Source organism: Physeter macrocephalus, chromosome 11, assembly GCF_002837175.3.
Source record: "Physeter macrocephalus isolate SW-GA chromosome 11, ASM283717v5, whole genome shotgun sequence".
Lineage (NCBI taxonomy): Eukaryota > Metazoa > Chordata > Mammalia > Artiodactyla > Physeteridae > Physeter > Physeter macrocephalus.
Window position 1 is genome coordinate 148,281,319 of NC_041224.1, and position 24,030 is coordinate 148,305,348.

Consider the following 24,030-nt stretch of genomic DNA (forward strand, 5'->3'; position numbering starts at 1 on the left):
TGTACTATGTGATTCCATTTATATGAAGTAAAATACAGGGAAACTAATCTATACTAGAAGTCAGGGTGAGGTTTACCCTTGGGGGACAAAACTAATCTATGCTAGAAATCAGGATAATGTTTATCCTTGGAGGACATAGCATGGCTAGTGACTGAAAGGAATGTGAGGCAGGGCTTCTGAGGTGCTGGTGATATTCTGGTTCTTGATTTGGGTGCTGGTTACACAGGTTTGTTTTGTTTATGAAAATTAAGTGAGCTATACATTTAGGATTTTGTGTACTATTTGAACTTATGTAGTACATCAATGAAAAGCTACCCCCCCAAAAAGCAGACTCGCATTTAAGTTCTGTATTTTTAACTGAATCGCTTGCTTTACTTCAGTGTTGCTGTTTGTATATTGAGACTTAGATTTCCTCATTTCCTATCTATAGCAGTAAAATATTTTTCTGAAATTAAAAAATACAGTATTCCTTATCTAAAGATACCTTCAAACAAAATTTCTGAAAGAGGCTGTTGCTTTCATGAGGATTCTTGGTTATTATAATGGAGGGATATGTATTATATATATATCACTTAAAAGTATTTTATCAAATTTCATATAGTCTCATTATTGATTGAGAATAGTCAATTTTTTAAGTGTTTCAGGAGCTGAAAAAAGATAGTGTTTTCTCATAAAATAGTTTTTGAAGCAGACCAGTATTATCTTTATGATTGGTGGCCTCAATCATGGTTAGGGTAAAAGGTTTAAGGAAAGTCAAACAACAATTGGATAGAAAAGGACTCAGAATTGTAAAATTCTTAGGCTGTCAATCAAGTGCCTGGCTCACTGAGCCCAAACCTGAAATATAATCTATGTGGGGCAGAAAAACTCATTGAAAATAGGTGTAGGATTTTGTTAGATGAAAATGGGCTTCTTACAGATTTTGGAAATGCCACATGCCATTTGACCAGCTTGGATAAAAAGTACAGTTAGAGGAGTTAAAGAGAATATTAATTCCTTTATACCTTCTAAGAAGTAAGAATACTTTATCTTATAGAAGTATATTGAAGAAAATAGCATCGGAAATAACTTAGCTTTCAATAAGGTTCATGTGAATTCTTACCTTTAGTGCTAAGAGCATTAACAGTTTTTAGATATGCAAAAACACAGTTAACAAAAATTTTAACTTGTACCACTAGTAATAAAGCCTATGTATAGAACACGATGGGAATGATTATACACTTGATTTAGATAATTTTAGCAGTTTAGGGCGTCATTATTTATGAACCTAAACATATCCCTTTAGAAGAAACTCTGAAAGAGATTAAGGCACAGTCGCACTGACAGTGTGGTCAAGAAGGGATGATGGCACCAGGGAAACTGACACTCACCTGCTTAGATGACAGATGTGGTGAGGTTTACAGTCTACCTTTCCTGGTAGTAGTGGTTTAGAAATTACATACCTTACTGCAGAGTCATTGTTTTCACAGGTCAGGAATGGAAGGGGAGGGAGTCTCTATTACATTCCTTCTGCTTCTATCAAACCTTTGAGGCCCCTTAGCAGCTCAGCTTGTTAGCAGCTAGCAGTGCAGTGTTTTGCATACTCTTGTACATGTTTGCAATCAACAGGACTGTGTTAACTGAAGAAAACAGATGAGTCTGGGAAAATTCTGCTCCCAAAATACAGTTACTAAACTAACCTCCCTTCTTTCAATTCATAATATCTTTGCACTAATGAAAAATGTAACATTTTAATTATATTTATGCTGAATATTTTGTGTTGCCATTTCATTATTGTTGTTTTTACTTTTACCCTTTTTATCTTTTAGATCCATGTAAAGGCTCATTTTGACTATGACCCCTCAGATGACCCTTATGTTCCATGTCGAGAGTTAGGTCTGTCTTTTCAAAAAGGGGATATACTTCATGTAATCAGTCAAGAAGATCCAAATTGGTGGCAGGCCTACAGGGAAGGGGATGAAGATAATCAGCCTCTAGCTGGGCTTGTTCCAGGTAAGAGTATAGTAGAAAGTACAAAGTTTTAAAAAACATTTAAAATACAAATCTTCAAAGAGAAAAACTCACTTTTTCATGCCTTTAAAAAAATGATGTAAATACTTTTTCACGTCGTTGATTTTTATGTTGTATCTGTAACATAAGTATCTTGAATATAAATTAACCAATTTGTTGGGCTTTAGAATGGAATTACGATATAATCTCTTCAGCCAATCCCATGTTGTGCTACATTCACTGTAGGTACCTTGAGACTACCCTGTTTTCAAGGCAACAAAACTTGTATTGAACAACAAAAGCATCAAGGCAACAAAACTTATACTGTAACAGGAGATTAGCATCAACTGGGGCATCAAACTTGATATCTAAATAGGAATTTGTTAAGATGCATCACTTTATAAGGAATCAGGAGAGTAAGACTACTGAATTTATCTCTCCTAAGATATCTTAGGGTGGAAATAGGATGCCCCCAACTTTTCATTGAAGAAAACTCTCTAATTTAGACTATACTAAAATAAAACTTTAGCTCACATTGGACATTAAGATTATTAAGGGAACATATTTCTTCTAAAGAGTGAAGATGATGCTTAATGGAATGAAGTGTATAGATGTAACTTTTCCTACAGATTGTTCCTGCAGTTCCCAGGATGTGGGTATGGTGGAATGAGGGAAACAGAACAAGGAAAGTATAATAAGATACTAGTGAAGGCAAAGGAATACTTACAGAATGATGAAATGGGAATAAAGTGATAATTCATTGGCTTATTCACTCAAAAAATACTGTTATATCAGCACTGTATAAGGTACTGAGATAAGCTTCTCTTCCATATTTGACTTTAAAGCATATCCGTTAATACTTTAATTATACATTAATGTAAAACAATATGTATTTTTTTTCTTTTTTGTGTGCCCTACTTTATAATACTTACATGGAATTGTCTGTTACAGTACTTTGTACTGTATATTCTCAGTTTGTAAACTTCTAGGCCAGTGACTACATCTTACTTATTCTTTTAAATTTAGGCAGTATCTGCTAAATTAATAAATAGGTGGTTTTTAAAAACAGTTCTGCCAGAACTGGTGCTTCTGAATTAGACCTTCTAAGGCTCTTCTTAAAAAAAAAAAACCTCTTCCAAGCCTTGTTTTTTGCCTGTAACATTTTTTAGGGATTATACCTCCTAGTAAACCTTAAGATTTTAAGCATAACAGATTTGGCTATAGAATTTGGCTTACAATGAATGTGACTACAAGTAATATATTATGTGTATAATAAAGTCACAGCCACAAATCATCTGCTTTAAAACCCCAAAGCTGGAGATTCTGTGTATACTGGCTCATATATCAAGGAAGGAGGAATGGGCTTCTTATATTAAGTTCAGAGGATGATACTATACCCTTGATTCTTCACAGTAACAGTTACAGGAACATTCCTCTAGAGTCCTGGGGTACTGGGCAGCCATTATGGTTCGTAGTGCTTGTGCCAGATATCAATTTGATATCTTTCACCTTGTCAGCTTTAGCCCATAAATACTTAGAACTAATATCTATTGACTGATTGATTACATTGAGTTTCTGAAAGTATATAGATAAATCAAGGAAATTTTAATGATACCATTTGTAAGTCTTTTTATAGGACAAATAAATGGACCCACGTTAGTTTGAGCTTGACAGTTTTCTGTCAGAAGGATTTCTAAGAGGTTATAATGTCCATCTCCCGCTAATGTCTGCTTCTATTTCAAAAACAGTCTACATATGTGTGTACTATAAAAATGTGCCATAGCAGTACATTACTGTAATGTTTTTAAACATTTTAATATGTAAATTATTTAAATTATTTTGTTCTTTTTTTTCTAAATCTGTTGAAGTCAAATACTTTTTTAAAAAATTTAATGCTCTTAAAAATTTCCCTATAGTCATAGCTACTTGTTTTATCTAGAAACACAATCTGTACAGCTTCTGGAGATAACTTGATTTCTTTTAATGCTTTTTATGTATATCAAACTCAATACTGTTTTTGCTTGTGCTCTTATAAAATGCACTAAGTTCAACAGATTATCCCAACATAGATGGAATTTGCTTATTGATTTTTAAGAATCTCTGGCCTGAAATGGAAAGAATTAAATATAAAAATTAAGTATAAAAGTAGAACTCTTAATTCAGAATTTTCTAACTAAAACCACTTTTATCCTTCAGAAAAAAAATACATTTGATTCTAAGGTAGATGTCTGAAAAGAACATGAAAATCAGAAACCTTGAAAGCCTCCTGTATTAAAATCTTAATCCTGAGAGGAAAAACGTAATGGGTTTTTCATTTATTTGTATCAGGGGTAGCTTAAGGTAGAAATGAAAAATCTTTAAAGCATATACATACATACAAAGAAAAAGAGGGATTGAAAATGATAAATGCAAGGGAATATGTTGAATGGTGTCTTGGAATAAAAAACTGGTGACTGTTTACATATTATTTAGGAAAGTTAACTCCTAGAATTAATTTGCTTGATTTGCAATAATTAAAATGATCAGAACCATTGTAACATCCAGCACAGTGCTTTCCACATAGTAGATGCTAAATGAAAACTTCGTAAAAATTGAACTATTAAATTTTCTAGCACTGGTTTGTTATTTATCTTTTTTAATAGATGATATATAGTCTAGTAATACATGTTCTAGGATTGATTGAGAGCAAGGTTGAGACTTAATACTTTAACTGTTTGGCGCTTATAATCATAGTTGACATACTCTCATGTGGTGGCAGGAGGATTTAGAAGGGAATATAAATCAAGAGTTACTTCTGGTGTTGTCCCTTGATTTAAAAAAAAATACTTCTATCCTTTTGACTTAACTATTTTACTCTTTTTCCTTTCTGCTTATTAGGGAAAAGCTTTCAGCAGCAAAGGGAAGCCATGAAGCAAACCATAGAAGAAGATAAGGAGCCAGAAAAATCAGGTTGGACACTTATATTTGACATTGAGGTTTCTTGGGTCTTCATCTGGAATCAGGTTTAGATTTACGTATCATAACTGTCAAGAAAGATGTATTCATGGAAAGAGTGATGTGAGAAGCAAAACTGATTACCTTAGGACTGTAAAGGAAGGAGAGGATTTAAGTATTAAAGATTATCTATCTGTGATGTGAGATTAATGGAAAATTATAACTACTTCTCTGGAAAATAGTTGTTCTATGAACAATGTAACACGTGTCTATAAATTTAAATTTAAAGCTATTTGAGTTCCTCTATTTGAAATATGCAGCTTTATTCAAGGAAACAAATACCACATTTATACTTATGTTTTTGATTCTCAACAGGAAAACTATGGTGTGCAAAGAAGAATAAAAAGAAGAGGAAAAAGGTTTTATATAATGCCAATAAAAATGATGGTAAGTTCCACTCTCAGATATAGTTGTATTTATATCCTAAAGAGGTCCATATCTAACACTTGAAAGAAATTAAATTGATATTTTGAGGGAATTTTATTTCTGGTCCTGGCCTCTTAAAGTGTGCTTATTAAAGCCATTTAGCAGAAATTATTTTCTTTTGGAATCCTATGAGGAATGCAGTTTTAAATTCTGAGAAAAACTGGTATAAAAATTATAGTACAGTTTAGCATGTACAGTGTTATATTGATAGTTTCCTCATAAACTTTTTCCTACTTAAACTCTTTATTTGCAAAATTAATACATGTTTCTAACAAATTCTAACAATATAGCTGTATTTTAAGTAAAAAATGAACATTTTGTCTACAGTAACTCATGTCACCAAGGCAACCCATTCCATAGAGCCTGCTGACTGAGTCAGGCACACAGGAGAGTTTTTTGTTGTATTTTAATTTATTGTTAACATTAAAAAATTTTTAAGTTGTAGCTTCTCTTAAAATCAAAAGCTCTAGTAACACTGGGCTCATATTCCCACATGACACTGTTCTGCTGGACCTGAATGATGGCTTTTGCCTTTATACTGGGGACCTACTTAGTTCAGCAGTCTCCACCACATCCAATTTTTTATAAACCCAGCCTGATTTAGTGCTTTCATTACCTTCTTGGCTGGTCCTTGTGGGCTTTAGAATTTGCTACCCCTTCTTTAATTCACATTAGAAACAAGCCAAATAATAAAGCAAAGGAAGTCTTTAACTTCTTACACAATTTATAAGGCTTATTTTTATTCTCTCAATGCCTTGAAAATTTCTTAAGTGGCATAAATTAAACTAGTGAAAATAAAATGTTATAGATTATTGGAAAATTTGATACAAAACTAAACCTGAGATTCCATCTACTATAATAAATTTTTTTTTCCCAAAATAAACATCCTTAATGCTAATTGATAGATTATGTAGCTAAGAAGATTTATTGGAATTTTAATGTTTTCCTCTATACTTGGGTAAGTGATTAATATCTGTTTCTTTATCTTTTGAAATACACTAAAATTAACTGGTTCAGCTCCAATAGCTGTTATATTATATCTACGTCTGTGAGTCAAAATGCTTCCACAGTCTGTACATGTTAGAAGAAGGAACTTAGATTTTTCAGAGGGAAAAGCGTTTTGAGAAGGGAAGGAATTACATTTCTGTTCATAGTGCTGTTATCATAATTAACATTTTTATTAATAACTATCATTTATAATAACTTCTATTCCAGGGGCAGTAACCTTCATCCATTTAGTTCTCAAAATAAATTCCTTGAGATTACAGATTAATGAATTCAAGTTCAGATATGAAAGTGGACTGCTTAAGTTCTTACAGCTAATACATGGTTGAGTTGGAGTTTAAACAACTAGAGTTTGAGTTCCTGCTCTGTGCTAAGCACTGACAAGATTAAGATGGTCCCCTGCCCCCATGGAACTTAGAGCTGACGGTCTGACTACACATCTGATGCTCTTACCCAGTTAGGTGAAGTAATATGATTGAGAAGATAGCAGGTCGCTAGTTGTCTGCCTTTGTTCTTACCACTTGACCGCTCTGATTTCATCTGGATTGTGGACTTTAGGAATGTTACCCCACCTGTTATAATTTATCCCTCTTCTTGAATCATGATCTCAGGTTAGTATTAGTATTCCAGAATAAAGTAAACATAAGTGTAGAAAGTTGGATAGCATAGATATGCTGTGTTTTCAAGTTATATGATCACAGAAAAGTATTCCAGCTTTCTCTGATAACACTAGTTGCAGCACTATTTGTAAATGTTTGTCTATGCTAGGTATTGTTTTCAGCATATGCATTTGTCTTCTCCTTAAACCAACCCTCTAATTAAAGTATTAGTATCCCCATTTTACAAAAATGACAGATATTATTCTCATTAGTTTATCCCTTGGTGCCTCACCCTCTGTCAAAGTATTGGCTGCAAACTAGCTATTTTTTGTGAATCAGTATAGTTATATTGTATTAAACATTCAAACACAGTATGAAATGAGAAGCAATAAACATTTCTAGAAGGATTAATATATTATTTGATTTATTTTCATAATCCTGGCAAGGATATAATGACATGGGAAAATACTCATGATATAATGCTACCTGGTTATTACTATCTTGATCCCAAAAGTTAAGCATTTTTAGTGATAATAACTTGTGCTTTTTTTCAATTTTTTGGAAGATCTATGAGTATATATTTATTACATGGCAATAATTCTGTCTGAAGGGCTTAACTTTTTCTTTTTCAAAGATTATGACAATGAAGAGATCTTAACTTATGAGGAAATGTCACTTTATCATCAGCCAGCAAATAGGAAAAGACCTATCATTTTGATTGGTCCACAGAACTGTGGCCAGAATGAATTGCGTCAGAGACTCATGAACAAAGAGAAAGACCGCTTTGCATCTGCAGTTCCTCGTAAGTTTGGATGCATTCCCATTTTCCTGTGCTTTTCAGCTTACCACCTTAGAAACTAACTGTGTAGGGAAGTTTTTCACCCGTTTCATATTTTTGGCTGCTTTGGGTCTTTGTTGCTGCGCATGGGCTTTCTCTAGTTGCAGCAAGTAGGGGCTACTCTTTGTTGCAGTGCGTGGGCTTCTCATTGCGGTGGCTTCTCTCGTTTCAGAGCACAGGCTCTAGGCACGTGGGCTTCAGTAGTTGTGGCACGCGGGCTCAGTAGTTGTGGCTTGCGGGCTCTAGAGTGCAGGCTCAGTAGGTTGTGGCTCATGGGTTTAGTTGCTCCACGGCATGTGGGATCTTCCCAGACCAGGACTCAAACCCGTGTCCCCTGCATTGGCAAGCAGATTCTTAACCACTGCGCCACCAGGGAAGTCCCCAGAGTGATAGTATTTTAAATGAAAAGCAAGATGAAGTAATTTGGAGTGTAAGCATAAAACATATTAAAGGTAACAGTTATTAAGATACTAAAAACACAGTTTTGTTCATTTCTCAATCTGGAAATAAAACCAGTCAATGTTAAATTAAACACATGGGGGCCTAACATTTCCTTAATTCATTTTTTTAAAATTTGTATTACAAAATAAACATTTTTTTCTGACTAACAGAATTATCCCTCATCCTTACTCTGATCCACGTCCATTATTTTTACCTGATGTTGTTTGCCTAGATACAACTCGGAGTCGGCGAGACCATGAAGTAGCCGGTAGAGATTACCACTTTGTTTCACGGCAGGCATTTGAGGCAGATGTAGCAGCTGGGAAGTTCATTGAGCATGGTGAATTTGAGAAAAATTTATATGGAACCAGCATAGATTCTGTACGGCAAGTGATCAACTCGGGCAAAATATGTCTTTTAAGTCTTCGTACACAGGTAAAACTATTTTGGTTTAGGGTGTTGAACTTGACATTTTTCACAGAGTAATTTTTAGTGGAAACTATTTTATTTTAGTCCAAGAACCACAGGACCTAATTAAGTTCTCATACAGTTTTTTCACACTGATTCCCTACGAATTTAGGTTGCTAAATCTCTTTCAGTTTCCTCTGAGGGGAAAATACATATATTCCATACTTACATATATACACATGTACATGTTTTCTGAAACTTAAAATACAGTAACTGTAGTGCTGGTATAGTACTTTAGTATTTTAAAGGTTATAAAAGAATTTCCCTTTCCTGATTGTTATATGAGAAAAATTAGAATAATTAGAGGTCATTTTGTGGTTTTAAATGACATAGTTCAAGTATTAGTAAGTATCATAATGAGTGCTGGGTTGTATCTAACGAAATGTCCACTGTTCTATTATCTGTCATACAAAAGAAAACCTTCAAAAATTACTAGCAGTTGCTTTTTAGATTTCCATTAAAAATAAAATAATTTTAGAAGTTTGGGATTTTTAAGATTGTGTCTGTTGTGAATTTTTTTTCTTTTTCTACATTGTACAGCTTTAGCATAGAACTTTCCTTAATGTGGTGGAACCTACTGTGTATGTCAACTCACGAGACATAGGCAGCGGTCATTAAAGAGATATATATGGGGGGGCTTCCCTGGTGGCACAGTGGTTGCGCGTCCGCCTGCCGATGCAGGGGAACCGGGTTCGCGCCCCGGTCTGGGAGGACCCCACATGCCGCGGAGCGGCTGGGCCTGTGAGCCATGGCCACTGAGCCTGCGCGTCCGGAGCCTGTGCTCCGCAACGGGAGAGGCCGCAGCAGAGGGAGGCCCACATACCAAAAAAAAAAAAGAGAGAGATATATGAAAGAGAATTGAGGTACTTCCCTGGTGGCGCAGGGGTTAAGAATCCGCGTGCACCACAACTACCGAGCCTGCGCACCACAACTGCTGAGCCTGTGTGCCACAACTACTGAAGCCCATGTGCCTAGAGCCCGTGCTCTGCAACAAAAAAAGCCACCGCAATGAGAAGCCCGTGCGCCACAACGAAGAGTAGCCCCCCTCCACTCACCACAACTAGAGAAAGCCCGTGCACAGCAACAAAGAGACCCAACGCAGCCGAAGATAAATTTATTTTTTAAAAAAAAAGAGAGAGAGAGAGAGAGAATTGACTCCAAAATGGCGTTCCTGAAATAGTAATTAGGTTTTCTTTATTTTTTAGTGAACAAAAGAGCTTATTAGTCTCTGCTGTTTCAATTATAAATATCAGACTTAAGAGAAGGATTGATGTTTTTACTAAATTCCTTCAGAATTCTTTATATTATTTTGACTAACGGATTTACCAAAGAACTTAGAGTAGTTAAGCATATTGTCTTAATTACTGTTTTTAAGATAGAAAAGGGCATGTCCCTATAATCCCCATTTTTGTAGAGTGCTTCAATTTAGGGACACACATTCATGCAAAGGCAAGGTGAAAACCACAGTCTCTTAATTCAGACCGTATGCTTTTTCTTCTTGGATGTGCTTTTCCAGAATTTTCTTTTGTATGTGTATGTGAAGTTTTTCTCTGATTCTTTTTGCATTTAGACCCTGGCACATGGTAAGGTGACTGCTCATTTGTAATTCCTTCAAAATGGATTTTAAATATGGTTATTTTAATCTGTGTGTGATCTTATTAGCAGGGTATTTTATCATCACATAGTTGTAATTCTTCATTAATTTTATTTCATTACATAAAAGGAGTAAGCCAATATTCTGTGTGTGTTATAGGTACACAATATATTCTTATATTGAATGGTTAAGATCTGTCTTTTCTTTACAGTCATTGAAGACTCTCCGGAACTCAGACTTGAAACCATATATTATCTTCATTGCACCCCCTTCACAAGAAAGACTTAGGGCATTATTGGCCAAGGAGGGCAAGAATCCAAAGGTAAAGTTATTATACTGTCATACTATTCCATTGAAAGTAACATGAAACAGTCATGGCTTAATATGTCACAGTGCTTAAAAACTACATCAGCTTACGCTTTCAAACGGATTATTCTTTCTGCCATATCACTTTCCCCAAAACTGCCACATTTGCCTCTGGTTGGACTTCAGCAGCTCTCCAAAGCAGGGGTCTTCTCTTGTTGTTCCGCATACATTCCCTATTATCGCTCCAAATGTATGGTAGTAATACCTACATTTTTAAGTATTACTACCATATATACATACAGTAATACATATATCTTTGACATTTCTTAAAACTTCCTTAAATTTCTTCACACAGACCTATGTTATTTCTAACAAGGATTAGGTAATACCCTCCCCCCACACCAAATATTCTCAGCAGATTCTTAGGGATTACCCACTTTTATCTGCAGATATTCCACATATGCAAGGAGCCAAACTTGAGTCCTCTTGCTTTTCTCTTCTTTTTTCTCATTGAAGTTTTATGTTCTGTTTGTCTTCTGCCTTTGATCTTTTCGTATGATCTGATATGGAAAAATGTTTTTAGTTATTATTATTTTTTTGACAGAATATAGTCAAATTTTATTTTATATGTTATAAGGTACAAACATATGATGCCAGAGATTGTACTTTAAATTTGGCATCGAAAAAATATAATTTGGAAATAGAAATAATTATTCAAAGTTCCATAATGTATTACTCCTCAGATTTGAAATTCAAAATCTGGCATTCCTTTCCTATGCCCCAAGATATCAATCAGCATGAGGTTGTGAATCTTGTGTTGCAACGTGCAGCAGAGAATTCATCTTTGAATCCTTTAACTTTGAGCAACACTTAGTTTTCTTTAGTTTCATAGCAGAAAATAGCTGCTCACAAACATAAGTACTTCCAAACATGGACAGAATCTTTGCATAATGGTTTTTATATTTAGGGTAACCACTCCCAAGATATCTGTAGAATTCTGGAATTCCAACATCATCATGTTTGGCTTTCAGTATAGTGTTGACCTGCAATTCAGTAACTTCCATTTGTATCTCTTTATTCACATTATTAATACTAATTGAGAAAGGGGAACTGAACAATATTAGTTTATTCTCATAAAGTTGGAAAAGTCAGAGAACCTTTTTTGGAATTGAGTCTTCAACTCTTTAACTTGGGGAATGTAGTTCAGGCTGTCATTTTCATTTTCAAAAACTAATTTCATCGTAGGAAAGTGGGCCAGATTGTTCCTTCCCAAATGAGTCTCCCAAAGACACAATTTCACTAGGAATGAGCCAACTGAATCATACATTTGCGTCACCACTTGTGAACGCCTTTGCAGAGAAATATCCAACATGTTTAGATATGTTATAATAATGTCAACCAAAAAGGTTAAGTCTCTGACCCAATCTTTGCTTGTAAGCTGAGGCACCGATTTTCCTCTAGAAGACATGAAAAATCAATTTCCTCCAACTGTTCAAAAAGCTGCCTTAGAACCACACCACAATTCAGCCACTTAAGTTCCATAGAGTAGAACATGTTTCCATATTGTGCGTCTAACTGATTAAACGAAGCACTGATTTCTGTGGTCCGAGCCATGGGAGTGTATCCAGGTTATGGTATGAACTATGTCCATGACGTGATCCATTTTTAGTCTTTTAGCACAAAGTGACTCCTGGAGAATGAGACCATGCAGAGACTTAAGTTCCTTGTCTTGGCAAAGCCCTGACACTTTAGATTTCAGTTTTGTAACTAGTTCTTTAACACTAACCATCACAGAGTCACCATCTGTGCTAATACTTACCAACTTTGACCAGTCCACGTTAAAGTTTTTAAGACTTTGCTCATCACGTAAAACTATTTCCTGATGTTGTGCCTGTTACGGGAACCACGTCCAGAAGTTCTTTGGTCACATCAAAAGTTTCATGGACACCATGAATAAACACAGCTACGTGGGGGGCGTTATTTCCATCCACACCTTCCTGAGCTACAATGGAAAAAAGCCACAAATGATTCAGCTTTTTCTTGCAACTTGTCCTGCAAGAGTTCTCAGTCGTATTGTTAACATGCTGGGCAACAACATTACCAGTTAGTCTTATGCTGGCAAATGCTTGTCTCTGTTCAGGGCACATGATTTCTGCTGCGCTCAACAGACAGTCTTTGATAAACTCGCCATCTGCAAGAGGCTTTGCTGACCACGCAATTTTCTCGCTTAATACATAACTACATTTCATGGCAGCATCACTTATTTTATTCACGTTCAAAAGCAAATCATGTTGAAATTTCAGTCTTTTTTTCAGTTCGTTCAGTTTTCTACCACACATCTTTTCTGTAAATCCATCGTGGTTCCTATGATGGTTGCTTTCATAATGGTGTTTTAGGTTACATTCTCTCGACAGAGACAGACTTTGTTTGCATATTAAACATGTAGGAACATTTTTTACCTCCACAAAGAAATAAGCTCTCTCATATTTTTCTTGAAATGCATGGCTTTCTTGTGCTTTCGTTTTCCCATTCTCCAAGTGCTCTTTTTTCCATCTCTTTCATCTTGGCCTTGGCTTTTTTCTCTGACAAGGTCCAGAACTACAGCAAGCCCACTGATCTCTGTTCCTTGCTTCTCTTCCAAGGCTCGCTGTGCATCGGCCTGTGACTTGAAGTCAATATAGGCGATCCTTTGACTCATCCTATCCTTGCTCACCAATCTGATTTGAAAAGCATCCTAAAACACTTCTATTAATTCATGCTGAGTGACTTTGTCAGGCAGGTTCTTGATCAAAGGTGTTTTGGCATTTCGATCTTTCTTTGTTTCCTTTCCCTTTGGTTTCTTCAATTTAATTTCATATCCAAGGACCTTTGTTTCGCTAAGTTCCAGGGCTTTTTCCTGGTCATCAGCAGATTTAAAATTCACTAGCCGAATCTCCTTCTCATTTCTGTTTCTTGGTTTCAGTGAAAGCCTTCTGTTTGGTCATTTCCTTCTTCTGTTTATCAGGTGCTTTCTTCATAGGCTCTTCATCCTCCTCAGAGTTCTCATGTCTCTTCTCATGGTCCTTGAGCTTGGCATTCCTCCTGTCTTTTGGCAAATTGGCCCCTGTGGCTCCCTTCCTGTGTGGTGATATTAATTTCTCAGCAAACAGGGGAGCCAGAAACTTTTTTTTTCGATTTTATTTCCTGGAGCAGTAGCAACCTTCCTACCATTCTTAGGGACAACAGCCTCATCTCTACTGCCATTGGCATTATCTTCTGACATCTCATCTTCCTCATCTTCTACCTCCTTTAGGGAAAGACTCATTTTCTTCAGTTCACCTTGATTTGTTTTCCTCTCCAGACTGAGAACTCATTGTAAACGGGACCAGCTTCCATCTCTACCCCCATCAAAATTAACAACATAAATAAGGAGTCTAAAGCCAGAAACTTTAACCATCACTTCCTAAATTAACCCACACAGTGTCGTCCCTGATGAGTTCTCCTCCCTTTAAGGCTATCGCTGGTGTAGGGCCCTGCCCACTCAGAGCCCTGCAGGCCACCACACGCAGCCAACCAGGACTGGATGCCCAGGAGAAGCCTGCAGCAGCCTGCAGGCACCGACAGGCCAGGAAGGCCCTCTCAGCGGCCGCCCAGGACTCTAGGCCCCAGGCAGCTAATTATTTTAGATGCTGGATGTGGTTGAGGTAGTCCATATTATACCAAACAGTACTAAAAATTAAATGATAATATATTGATATATTAATCAGAAAGCATTGACATTTTATTTAAATGTATGAAATGAAAACCGTCAAGTGACATACTATATCAAAGTAACAAATACTCTTCCTTGTTTTTTTGCCGATTTCCTAAAAATTTCTATTTTACAAAGGAATCACTTAGATCTCATTTCATTTGCTATGCCTTTAAATCTCCTTAAAAGCCATAAAAACACATAATAATACTCCTCCCTAAAATCTCCTCAAAAGTCTTTGATTCTTGACTGTTCACCACACCCACCAGCCCTCTTTCTTCCTCCCCAAGATATCTTTTTCTACTCTGGGTCTACTTACGTTTGTTATTCAGTCTATATGTGAAGGTGGTATTTTTCAGTGTCTTAGACATCAGGGACTTTCCCATCCTTTGTGTTGAGCATAATTCTGGTTGCTTTGTTTAGGCTAAGTAGGCCAGCTGGTTAAAGTAGTGTTTCACTCCTTTTTCATTTTTGCAACACAAGTGCAAGTTCATAAGTGGGGTCAGAGTATCTGCTGTCCTAAGCACTTGAGATGATACAAAAGAAATCTGAGACATAAAGCGGGGGAGGTGGTGGTGGTGGGATGAACTGGGAGATTGGGATTGACATATAGGCACTAATATGTGTAAAATAGATAACTAATAAGAACCTGCTGTATTAAAAAACTAAAATAAAATTCAAAAAGAAAAGAAATACGAGACATGGTCGCTGGCTGTTCTTGAGGAGGATCACATATAATAAGGAAAACTAGATCGAAAGTCTACGAAACTTGGTGCCCAGTTAACTACTTTGGTAGACCAGAAATACTGTAGTGGTTCTAGAAGAGGGATGCGCGTAAAGGACCAAGATGGACTCCATTTTACTTGTTCAACCTAATTTTCTATTTTCTGACATGCACACTTATTTTTTGTTAGGTTATTCTTCTCCAGCAAGAATTTGATACCATGCCAAGGGCCACATGCCATTCCAAAACATGTTAAGCAACTTTCTTTTTGTTGGTGGTCTCTGCCAGTGCTCTCATGGAATTTTTTTACCTATTTTATTTTTGATATTTTAATATTTAATTGTAATATATAATATTTTTACCTACTTTATTTTTAATTCAGATTGAGTGAGTTCTAGAAAGAATACCTATTAACAGTTGACCCTTGAACAATGTGGGGTTTGGGCACCAAAACCTCCACACAGTTGAAAATCTGTGTGTAATTTATAGTTGGCCCTCCATATCTGCAGTTCCACATCCTCAGATTCAACCAACTGCAGATAGTGTAGTACTGTAGTATTAACTATTGAAGAAAATCTGTGTACAAGTGGACTGTGCATTTCAAACCTGTGTTGTTCAAGGGTCAACTATATACATGTTTTTAAAGCAGGAACTTAATCAGTTACCACAATGTTTTAGCAGAATACAATGTGCTTGATTTTCTAATTATAGTTTTCTAATTTTAAAAAATTAACTTTATTGAGATTACTTTACATGCATGCATTTTAATTGTATAATTTAGTGAGCTTTGGCAAAATGTATACCTGTGAAACCACCATGTCAATCAACATTTAGAACATTTCCATCACTCTAGAAAAGTTCTCTCATGCCCCTTTAAAGTTAATACCCCTCCACTCTTTCCTAGGTAACCACTTACCTACTTTCTGTCACTATAGATTTGTCTGTTCTGGAAGTTCATATAAATGGAAACCATTTATAAGTTTAAGTTTATAACCATTTATAAGTAAGTTTAAGTTTGTATCTAGCTTTTTTTAAAAAATAAATTTATTTATTTATTATTTATTTTTGGCTGTGTTGGGTCTTCATTGCTGCACGTGGGCTTTCTCTAGTTGCAGTGAGTGGGGGCCACTCTTCGTTGAGGTGTGTGGACTTCTCATTGCAGTGGCTTCTCTTGTTGCGGAGCACGGGCTCTAGGCACGAGGGCTTCAGCAGCTGTGGCACGTGGGCTCAGTAGCTGTGGCTCGCTTGCTGTAGAGCGCAGGCTCAGCAGTTGTGGTGCACGGGCTTAGTTGCTCTGTGGCATGTGGGATCTTCCTGGACCAGGGCTCGAACCCGTGTCCCCTGCATTGGCAGGCGGGTTCTTAACCACTGTGCCACCAAGGAAGTCCTGTATATAGCTTTTGATAAGCATGTTTTTAAGATTCATCTATGTTGCATCTAACAGTAGTTCATATCTTATTGCTGAGTTGTGTACCGTGATCTAAATATATCACAATTTGCCCATTCACCAGTTAAAAACCATTAGGGTTGTTTCCAATTTTGAGCTAGTGACTAAAGCAGCTCTGAACATTCATAGTTTTTTGGTGGACATATGTTTTCATTTTTCTTGAATTGCTGGATCAAATGATAAGTGTATGTTTTAAGTGTGTAAAAAGTACAAAACTATTTTATAAAGTTTTCCTTTTTACACTCTCACTTTGGTTCCATTTGCTCTACATCCTTACCAACTTTTGCTATTGTTGTTTTGTAACAACTTTTTAGTCATTCTAATAGGTATGAAGTGTTACCATTGTGGTTTTCATTTGCACTTTCCAGATGACTAATGATAGCATCTTTTCATGTAGTCATTTGGACAAATTCTTTGTGAAATGTCTCAAGTTTTATTTTTTTTAATTGAGTTGCTTTCTTGTTGAGTTGTAAAAATTCTTTATATATTCTGGATATAAATATTTTTTCAAAATCTTTGTAATTTAAAAACATATTTTTTGAAGATCAGAAGTGTTTTTAATGAAGTACCTCTGTCCCTTGGTATCCATGGGAGATTGGTTCCAGGACCTGCTGCGATACCAAAATGGAGGATGCTTAAGTCCCATACTTGGCCTTCCATATCCACAGTTTCATGTCTTCAGATTCAACCAACCATGGATCATGTAGAACTGTATTTATTGAAAAACATCTCTATATACACAGTTCAAACCTGTGTTGTTTAAGGGTCAACTGCATAATTTTTTTTATTTTTCTTATGGTTAATGATTTTTGTGTATTGTCTAAAAAAATTTACCTACTCCAAGATTATAAAGATTTATTCTGTATTTTCTTCTAAAAGCTTTCTTGTATTAGCTTTCCCTTTAAGGTCTATAATCCATCTCAAATTAATCTTTATTTTAGTGTGAGGTAAGGGTTTGGTTTTTTTTAATCACACATGGCTATCCAATTGCTTTAGTATCATTTCTTGAAAAAGGCTATCCTTTTTTTCCCATTGAATTACATTGGCATCTTTGTCAAAAATGACTTGACCAAATACGTAGCGGGGAGGGATTATTTCTGGACTCTATTCTGTATTTATGCTAAATCACATTGTCTTGATTACTGTAGCTTTATCTTTTCTCAAAAAGTGGTCATTAAAAGAAATGAAGTACTGATACTTGGTACAACATGGATGAACCTTGAAAACATAAGTAAAAGAACCCAGTCACAAAGGACCATATTTTGTATGATTCCATTATTTGGAATGTCCAGAGTAAGCAAATCTATAGAGACCTGAAGTAGATTAGTGGTTTCCTAGGGCTGGGGGTTGGGAGAAAATGGGGAGTGGCTGCTAATGACTATGGGGTTTTGGAGGGAGGGGGGCGAGGGGGAATGGAGGGTGATGAAAATGTTTTGAAATTGATTGTGGTGTTGATTGCACAACTCCTCTGTGACTATACTAAAAAAACTATTGAATTGTACATTTTAAGTGGGTAAATTATATGACTCCCCCATTGAATTGCTTCCAGTTCACCATTAAATGGGTGAATTGTAAATGAATTATATCTCAAGAAACCTGTTATCTGGGCAAAATAAATCCCAGTGGGCTTCTCTCTGGAAATTGAAGATTATTTTAAAATTTGTATGGAAATTTTAAAGAATAACCAAAACACTTCAGAAAAAGAAATAAGTTGGGAGACTTTTTTCTTTGTTCATTTTCTTTATTGTTTGACTATTTTCCATTTAATTGACTTATTTTTATTCTTTCCTTATACTTACTTTGGCTTTAATTTGCCCTTGCTCTAGTTTCTGAAGAAAATTTAGATGATTTTTAAACCTTTCTTCTTTTCTAATATAAAGTTATAAATTTCCTTCTAAGTAGTTCTTTAGTTGCATCCTACAAATTAAGGTTATATTTTTCATTACCATTTTGTTAGAAATATTTTCTAGTTTCCTGTGTCATTTTCTTTAACCCATGGGTTATTTAGAAGTATCTAATTTCCATCTATTGGAGATTTATAAAATATTTTATTGATTTACAATTCCATTGTGGTAAGAGAACATACTCTGTAAGATGTCAGTCTTTCAAATCTTGTTGAGTCTTATTTTATGACCCAGTATCTGTTATATCTTGGTGCATGTTCCTGCACACCAGTAAGAATGTATATTTTGCAGCTGTTGGGTAAAGGGTGGTGTATCTGATTGCCTTTTATGTTTTATCTCCTTTGGTATTTAATAGTGTTTTATCACACAATAGAAGTGTTGAGTAAAAACAAGTTCTCAATTTTAACTCTGTGAGATAGTGCTAACTAGGAAAGTGATGGTGTTCCTCACCAAATGCAAAATTTAAATAATAAGTTATTTCATTGTACTGTGAATCTATTCTGCTGTAATGGGGGCTTGAGAGTGGTAAACTAACAGTATGAACTGTTATGGTCAATTTTGCCTATAGATAATTTTTTCAGGCCAAAGATATTTGAGCAAAAACATTTTGTTTCAATTTCATCATGAATTGTAATTTGAAAAATTAAAACATACACTACCAAGAAATAAGTCATTTTGGCAAAAGATGAATACTTAAATTTGATAAAGAAAAACTAGGTGGATTAGATATTCATGTGAATCTATGTAAGATGTGGGGCTTAACATTTATATTTCAAATCTAGTAACACAAGGTTTAGATTCTACCTTGAGTTCTAGAATGTTCTTTCAATAATCTTGAGCTTTGAGTAGACGTAAGTTTTAACCAGAATGTCACAGTATGTTCAGTTACAGTGGTGTAGTAGAGTCCCTGCTGGGAAACAAAGGATTCTGTGTACCAGAGCCAGATGTACAACATTCCAGAATGAAAATTAGAGGGCCACACAAGAAACTGATTCAGGACAAGCCAGAGCTGTCATTTTTCTTTTCCTTGACTTATGTTTGTTTTTATCTTTAATATCCCATAACTTAAAGACAATGATATAAAATTAACAATACTTAACACTATGATATATGATCTTATGTTACATGATAAGGAAATAAGAGAGGGAAGAAAACAGATATTTTAATAAAAATGTATTCTGAAGTAAATAATGAAGAAATACTTATGACAACTACAGTCCTTATTTCTTTAACTGGTCACATGGTCATAGGTGGTATTTGTAACTACTTTCTTCTACTATTTTTTTTAACATCTTTATTGCAGTATAATTGCTTTACAATGGTGTGTTAGTTTCTGCTATATAACAAAGTGAATCAGTTATACATATACAAATACCGTATGCTAACACATATATATGGAATCTAAGAAAAAAAAAAAAAGGTCGTGAAGAACCTAGGGGTAAGACGGGAATAAAGACACAGACCTACTAGAGAATGGACTTGAGGATATGGGGGGGGAAGGGTAAGCTGTGACAAAGTGAGAGAGTGGCATGGACATATATACACTGTCATATTTTTAATATGTTTTCCTTCTGTTAAAAAAGTTCAACCAGTTGAACGATACAAATTGTTTGGTATTGTGGGTCCAATATAGTATTGATGTGTGGCCTTTATGTCTGAGACATATGGACATTTAATTAGTTCTCTTCATTGACAGGGATGATTTGGGGGCAGTTTCACTTTCTTGGACACATGTGCCTGATTATTAGAAGGTTCTCGATAAGTTTTGCATATAACCTTGCCATCTGCTTATCTGTGAAACAGCTGTTTCCTTTACGCATTATTTGAAAGTAGCCTGCTCTATATGGCTTCCCAAACTCTTCTTAGGATACTTGTTTTTGCATCTTGAAGACCTCCTTTGTGTATTGAAAGCAGAGAAGCAATTTTAAAAGCTATTTCCCCAAAATAATATATTAGATTATTAAAATCTTGGATTTCCCAGCAGTGTTTTCATAGAAAAAGATACCCATTCTGTTGATCCTTTTCTCATGATGTTTACTCTTTTTAACTCTGCAACAGACATAGAGGGCAGGGGTTCTTTATAAGAGCCAAGAGCAGGTGGCACTTAAGGTCCTGCCAGAAAGGTTCACTCTGTTACAGAAGATGTTATTTTTAGGAAGAGGTTATGGTGCCCTAAAATGTTTGAAAACGAACGTCTGTAGGGAATTCAAAGTAACAGTCTGTGCTCTTGAAGCCTCTAGTCTTGTGGATAAGACAAATATATAAAAACCTAAATAGCAGTATAAACAGGCTATATTGAGTTGCAAATGGTTCGCAGTGTGAGTGCTGAAGATGCCAGAGCAAAGGAAATCCCTGTGGCCATGACAGGGTTGTGTTGAACACTGGAGGCTGAGTATTTTGAGAGACAGAAGGAAAGCAGCGTTAAGGCCATTTCTTGTTCTTCAGCCATCTCTGACTCGTATATTTTGGTAAGGAATGGATTACCTCATAATTTTTATCTTCTCTTTGCAGCCTGAAGAACTGAGAGAAATCATTGAGAAGACTAGAGAGATGGAGCAGAACAATGGCCACTACTTTGACACAGCAATTGTGAACTCGGATCTTGATAAAGCCTATCAAGAATTGCTTAGGTTGATTAACAAACTTGATACTGAACCTCAGTGGGTGCCATCCACTTGGCTGAGGTGAAGGAAGCATCCATTCTGTGGCATGATTGGACTTGATCTGGCAAACTGCCAATAGGAAGATAGCCCTGATACTTGAGCAAGTCTCTGAGAAGGTGGCAGGCAGTATAAATTGTAGACCTGTTCTTAGATCTTGAACTAGTGAGAAGAAAATCCCCTTAGGCAATTCATTAACAGCATTCTTTATTCTCTGTACATGGCTTTAGAAGTTCTTGCCTCATTTAGGGATTTTAAATGGAAGTTTTCAACAGAGCAGTTCCATTTTATCCACATAAAAACCTTTTAATTCTGTTTTCACCTAACCAAATCTTTTCTGCCTAGTCATATTTCCATGAAAAACTTTTGTGTGTATACACAAAGGTCCATGTCTCACATAGTAATAAATATTGATGTTATTTAACAGTTAAGTGACTTCATGGGAATTTGTGGGTGAAGGGAAACTGCTTCTGTGCACTGGGCAAGACAACAGTATTTGATTAGTCACCAGAACTACTTTAAAAAAAATGGTGCCACTTTGGTCTGGAGCTACTCTGTTAGGCTTGAATTCATTTGTATGTCTTTTAATCCATAAAAACATTCCGTTAGAAGCACCAATTTTTTAGCTCAAACTTGTGGATCAGACTTCACTGCACACGTGAAAGGTTTATGCAAAGGTCACACCTGTTTTAGACTCTGATCTAAAACATATACAATATATGCTGATCTTTTTAAAGGTATAATGATTTTCTGAATTTTTTTCTTTAATCGTTGCAACTGATGATTGGGTAACTTTTACTTCCTTTTCCTCATCTGCATAGTACAATAGAATGTATAAGTTACATTTTTATGAATGGCAGATATTCATATAAACTGTGTTGACTGTTAAGTTTCTTCCTCATGATGCAAATAGTTTTTTACATGCATAAAAGGACATAGCACATTTGACAGTTTTTTCATTTTTATATATGAGCACAGTATAATTTGATGGCTGTGCTATACATGTAGGTAATAAACTGGAATTCTGTGATCAATATAGTTGCTGTACTGTATACTAATATTTAATAGATTGACAAATGGTCATTGATTACACTTGTTCAGCAGTGAAATAAAATTATATGAGGGAAATGATATGACAATTGACTTTGAGATCAGAAGGAAAAGATGACCTGAAAGTCATTTGAACATTTTAGGAAAAGAACGTTGCAGGGGAAAAGTTAAGCATATAGAAATAGGTTTTTATCCTGATAAGGTCTGCCTCTTATGATCAGAATGCAACAAGCTAAATTATAAAACATTTAAGCTAATGAAACTTTCATACTGTCTATAGCTTGTAGCTTTAAAATTCAACTTCTGTAATTGGCATGGAAAGTTAATTTGTAGTTTTCAAGGCTTAAGGGATGGTGTGATGTGTGACAAACAACCTCAAATGTGAATGTCTTGATTTTATTTATATGGTGACTTTAGCTACAATTCCTGTTCCCAAAGCTAAACACTGGAATAATACTGAATTGTCACTTAATTTAACATAAACAACTGTTTTTAATGAGTAGTTTGTCTCAGTGTCATGTACATACTTGAGTTCATAATATTATTTGAACAAATTGTAGAACCCATTCTGTTGATCCTTTTCTCATGATGTTTACTCTTTTTAACTCTGCAACAGACATAGAGGGCAGGGGTTCTTTATAAGAGCCAAGAGCAGGTGGCACTTAAGGTCCTGCCAGAAAGGTTCACTCTGTTACAGAAGATGTTATTTTTAGGAAGAGGTTATGGTGCCCTAAAATGTTTGAAAACGAACGTCTGTAGGGAATTCAAAGTAACAGTCTGTGCTCTTGAAGCCTCTAGTCTTGTGGATAAGACAAATATATAAAAACCTAAATAGCAGTATAAACAGGCTATATTGAGTTGCAAATGGTTCGCAGTGTGAGTGCTGAAGATGCCAGAGCAAAGGAAATCCCTGTGGCCATGACAGGGTTGTGTTGAACACTGGAGGCTGAGTATTTTGAGAGACAGAAGGAAAGCAGCGTTAAGGCCATTTCTTGTTCTTCAGCCATCTCTGACTCGTATATTTTGGTAAGGAATGGATTACCTCATAATTTTTATCTTCTCTTTGCAGCCTGAAGAACTGAGAGAAATCATTGAGAAGACTAGAGAGATGGAGCAGAACAATGGCCACTACTTTGACACAGCAATTGTGAACTCGGATCTTGATAAAGCCTATCAAGAATTGCTTAGGTTGATTAACAAACTTGATACTGAACCTCAGTGGGTGCCATCCACTTGGCTGAGGTGAAGGAAGCATCCATTCTGTGGCATGATTGGACTTGATCTGGCAAACTGCCAATAGGAAGATAGCCCTGATACTTGAGCAAGTCTCTGAGAAGGTGGCAGGCAGTATAAATTGTAGACCTGTTCTTAGATCTTGAACTAGTGAGAAGAAAATCCCCTTAGGCAATTCATTAACAGCATTCTTTATTCTCTGTACATGGCTTTAGAAGTTCTTGCCTCATTTAGGGATTTTAAATGGAAGTTTTCAACAGAGCAGTTCCATTTTATCCACATAAAAACCTTTTAATTCTGTTTTCACCTAACCAAATCTTTTCTGCCTAGTCATATTTCCATGAAAAACTTTTGTGTGTATACACAAAGGTCCATGTCTCACATAGTAATAAATATTGATGTTATTTAACAGTTAAGTGACTTCATGGGAATTTGTGGGTGAAGGGAAACTGCTTCTGTGCACTGGGCAAGACAACAGTATTTGATTAGTCACCAGAACTACTTTAAAAAAAATGGTGCCACTTTGGTCTGGAGCTACTCTGTTAGGCTTGAATTCATTTGTATGTCTTTTAATCCATAAAAACATTCCGTTAGAAGCACCAATTTTTTAGCTCAAACTTGT

General features: G+C 35.6%; 1 protein-coding gene across 4 annotated transcripts in view; it reads left to right on the top strand.

Moving 5' to 3' along the window:
• The window catches only part of PALS1 (protein associated with LIN7 1, MAGUK p55 family member), a 103,588-nt gene extending 80,858 nt beyond the window's left edge, over positions 1–22,730 (top strand). For all 4 annotated transcript variants that reach the window (XM_055088543.1, XM_007115443.4, XM_007115444.4 and 1 more), the window contains 7 exons: positions 1,809–1,992; positions 4,867–4,938; positions 5,299–5,370; positions 7,648–7,815; positions 8,525–8,727; positions 10,566–10,676; positions 20,977–22,730. In XM_055088543.1, coding sequence (XP_054944518.1) covers positions 1,809–1,992; positions 4,867–4,938; positions 5,299–5,370; positions 7,648–7,815; positions 8,525–8,727; positions 10,566–10,676; positions 20,977–21,153 — 987 coding nt within the window. In that variant the 3' untranslated portion in view covers positions 21,154–22,730. The remainder of the gene's footprint in view (positions 1–1,808; positions 1,993–4,866; positions 4,939–5,298; positions 5,371–7,647; positions 7,816–8,524; positions 8,728–10,565; positions 10,677–20,976) is intronic.
• The last annotated feature ends 1,300 nt before the right edge of the window (positions 22,731–24,030 follow it).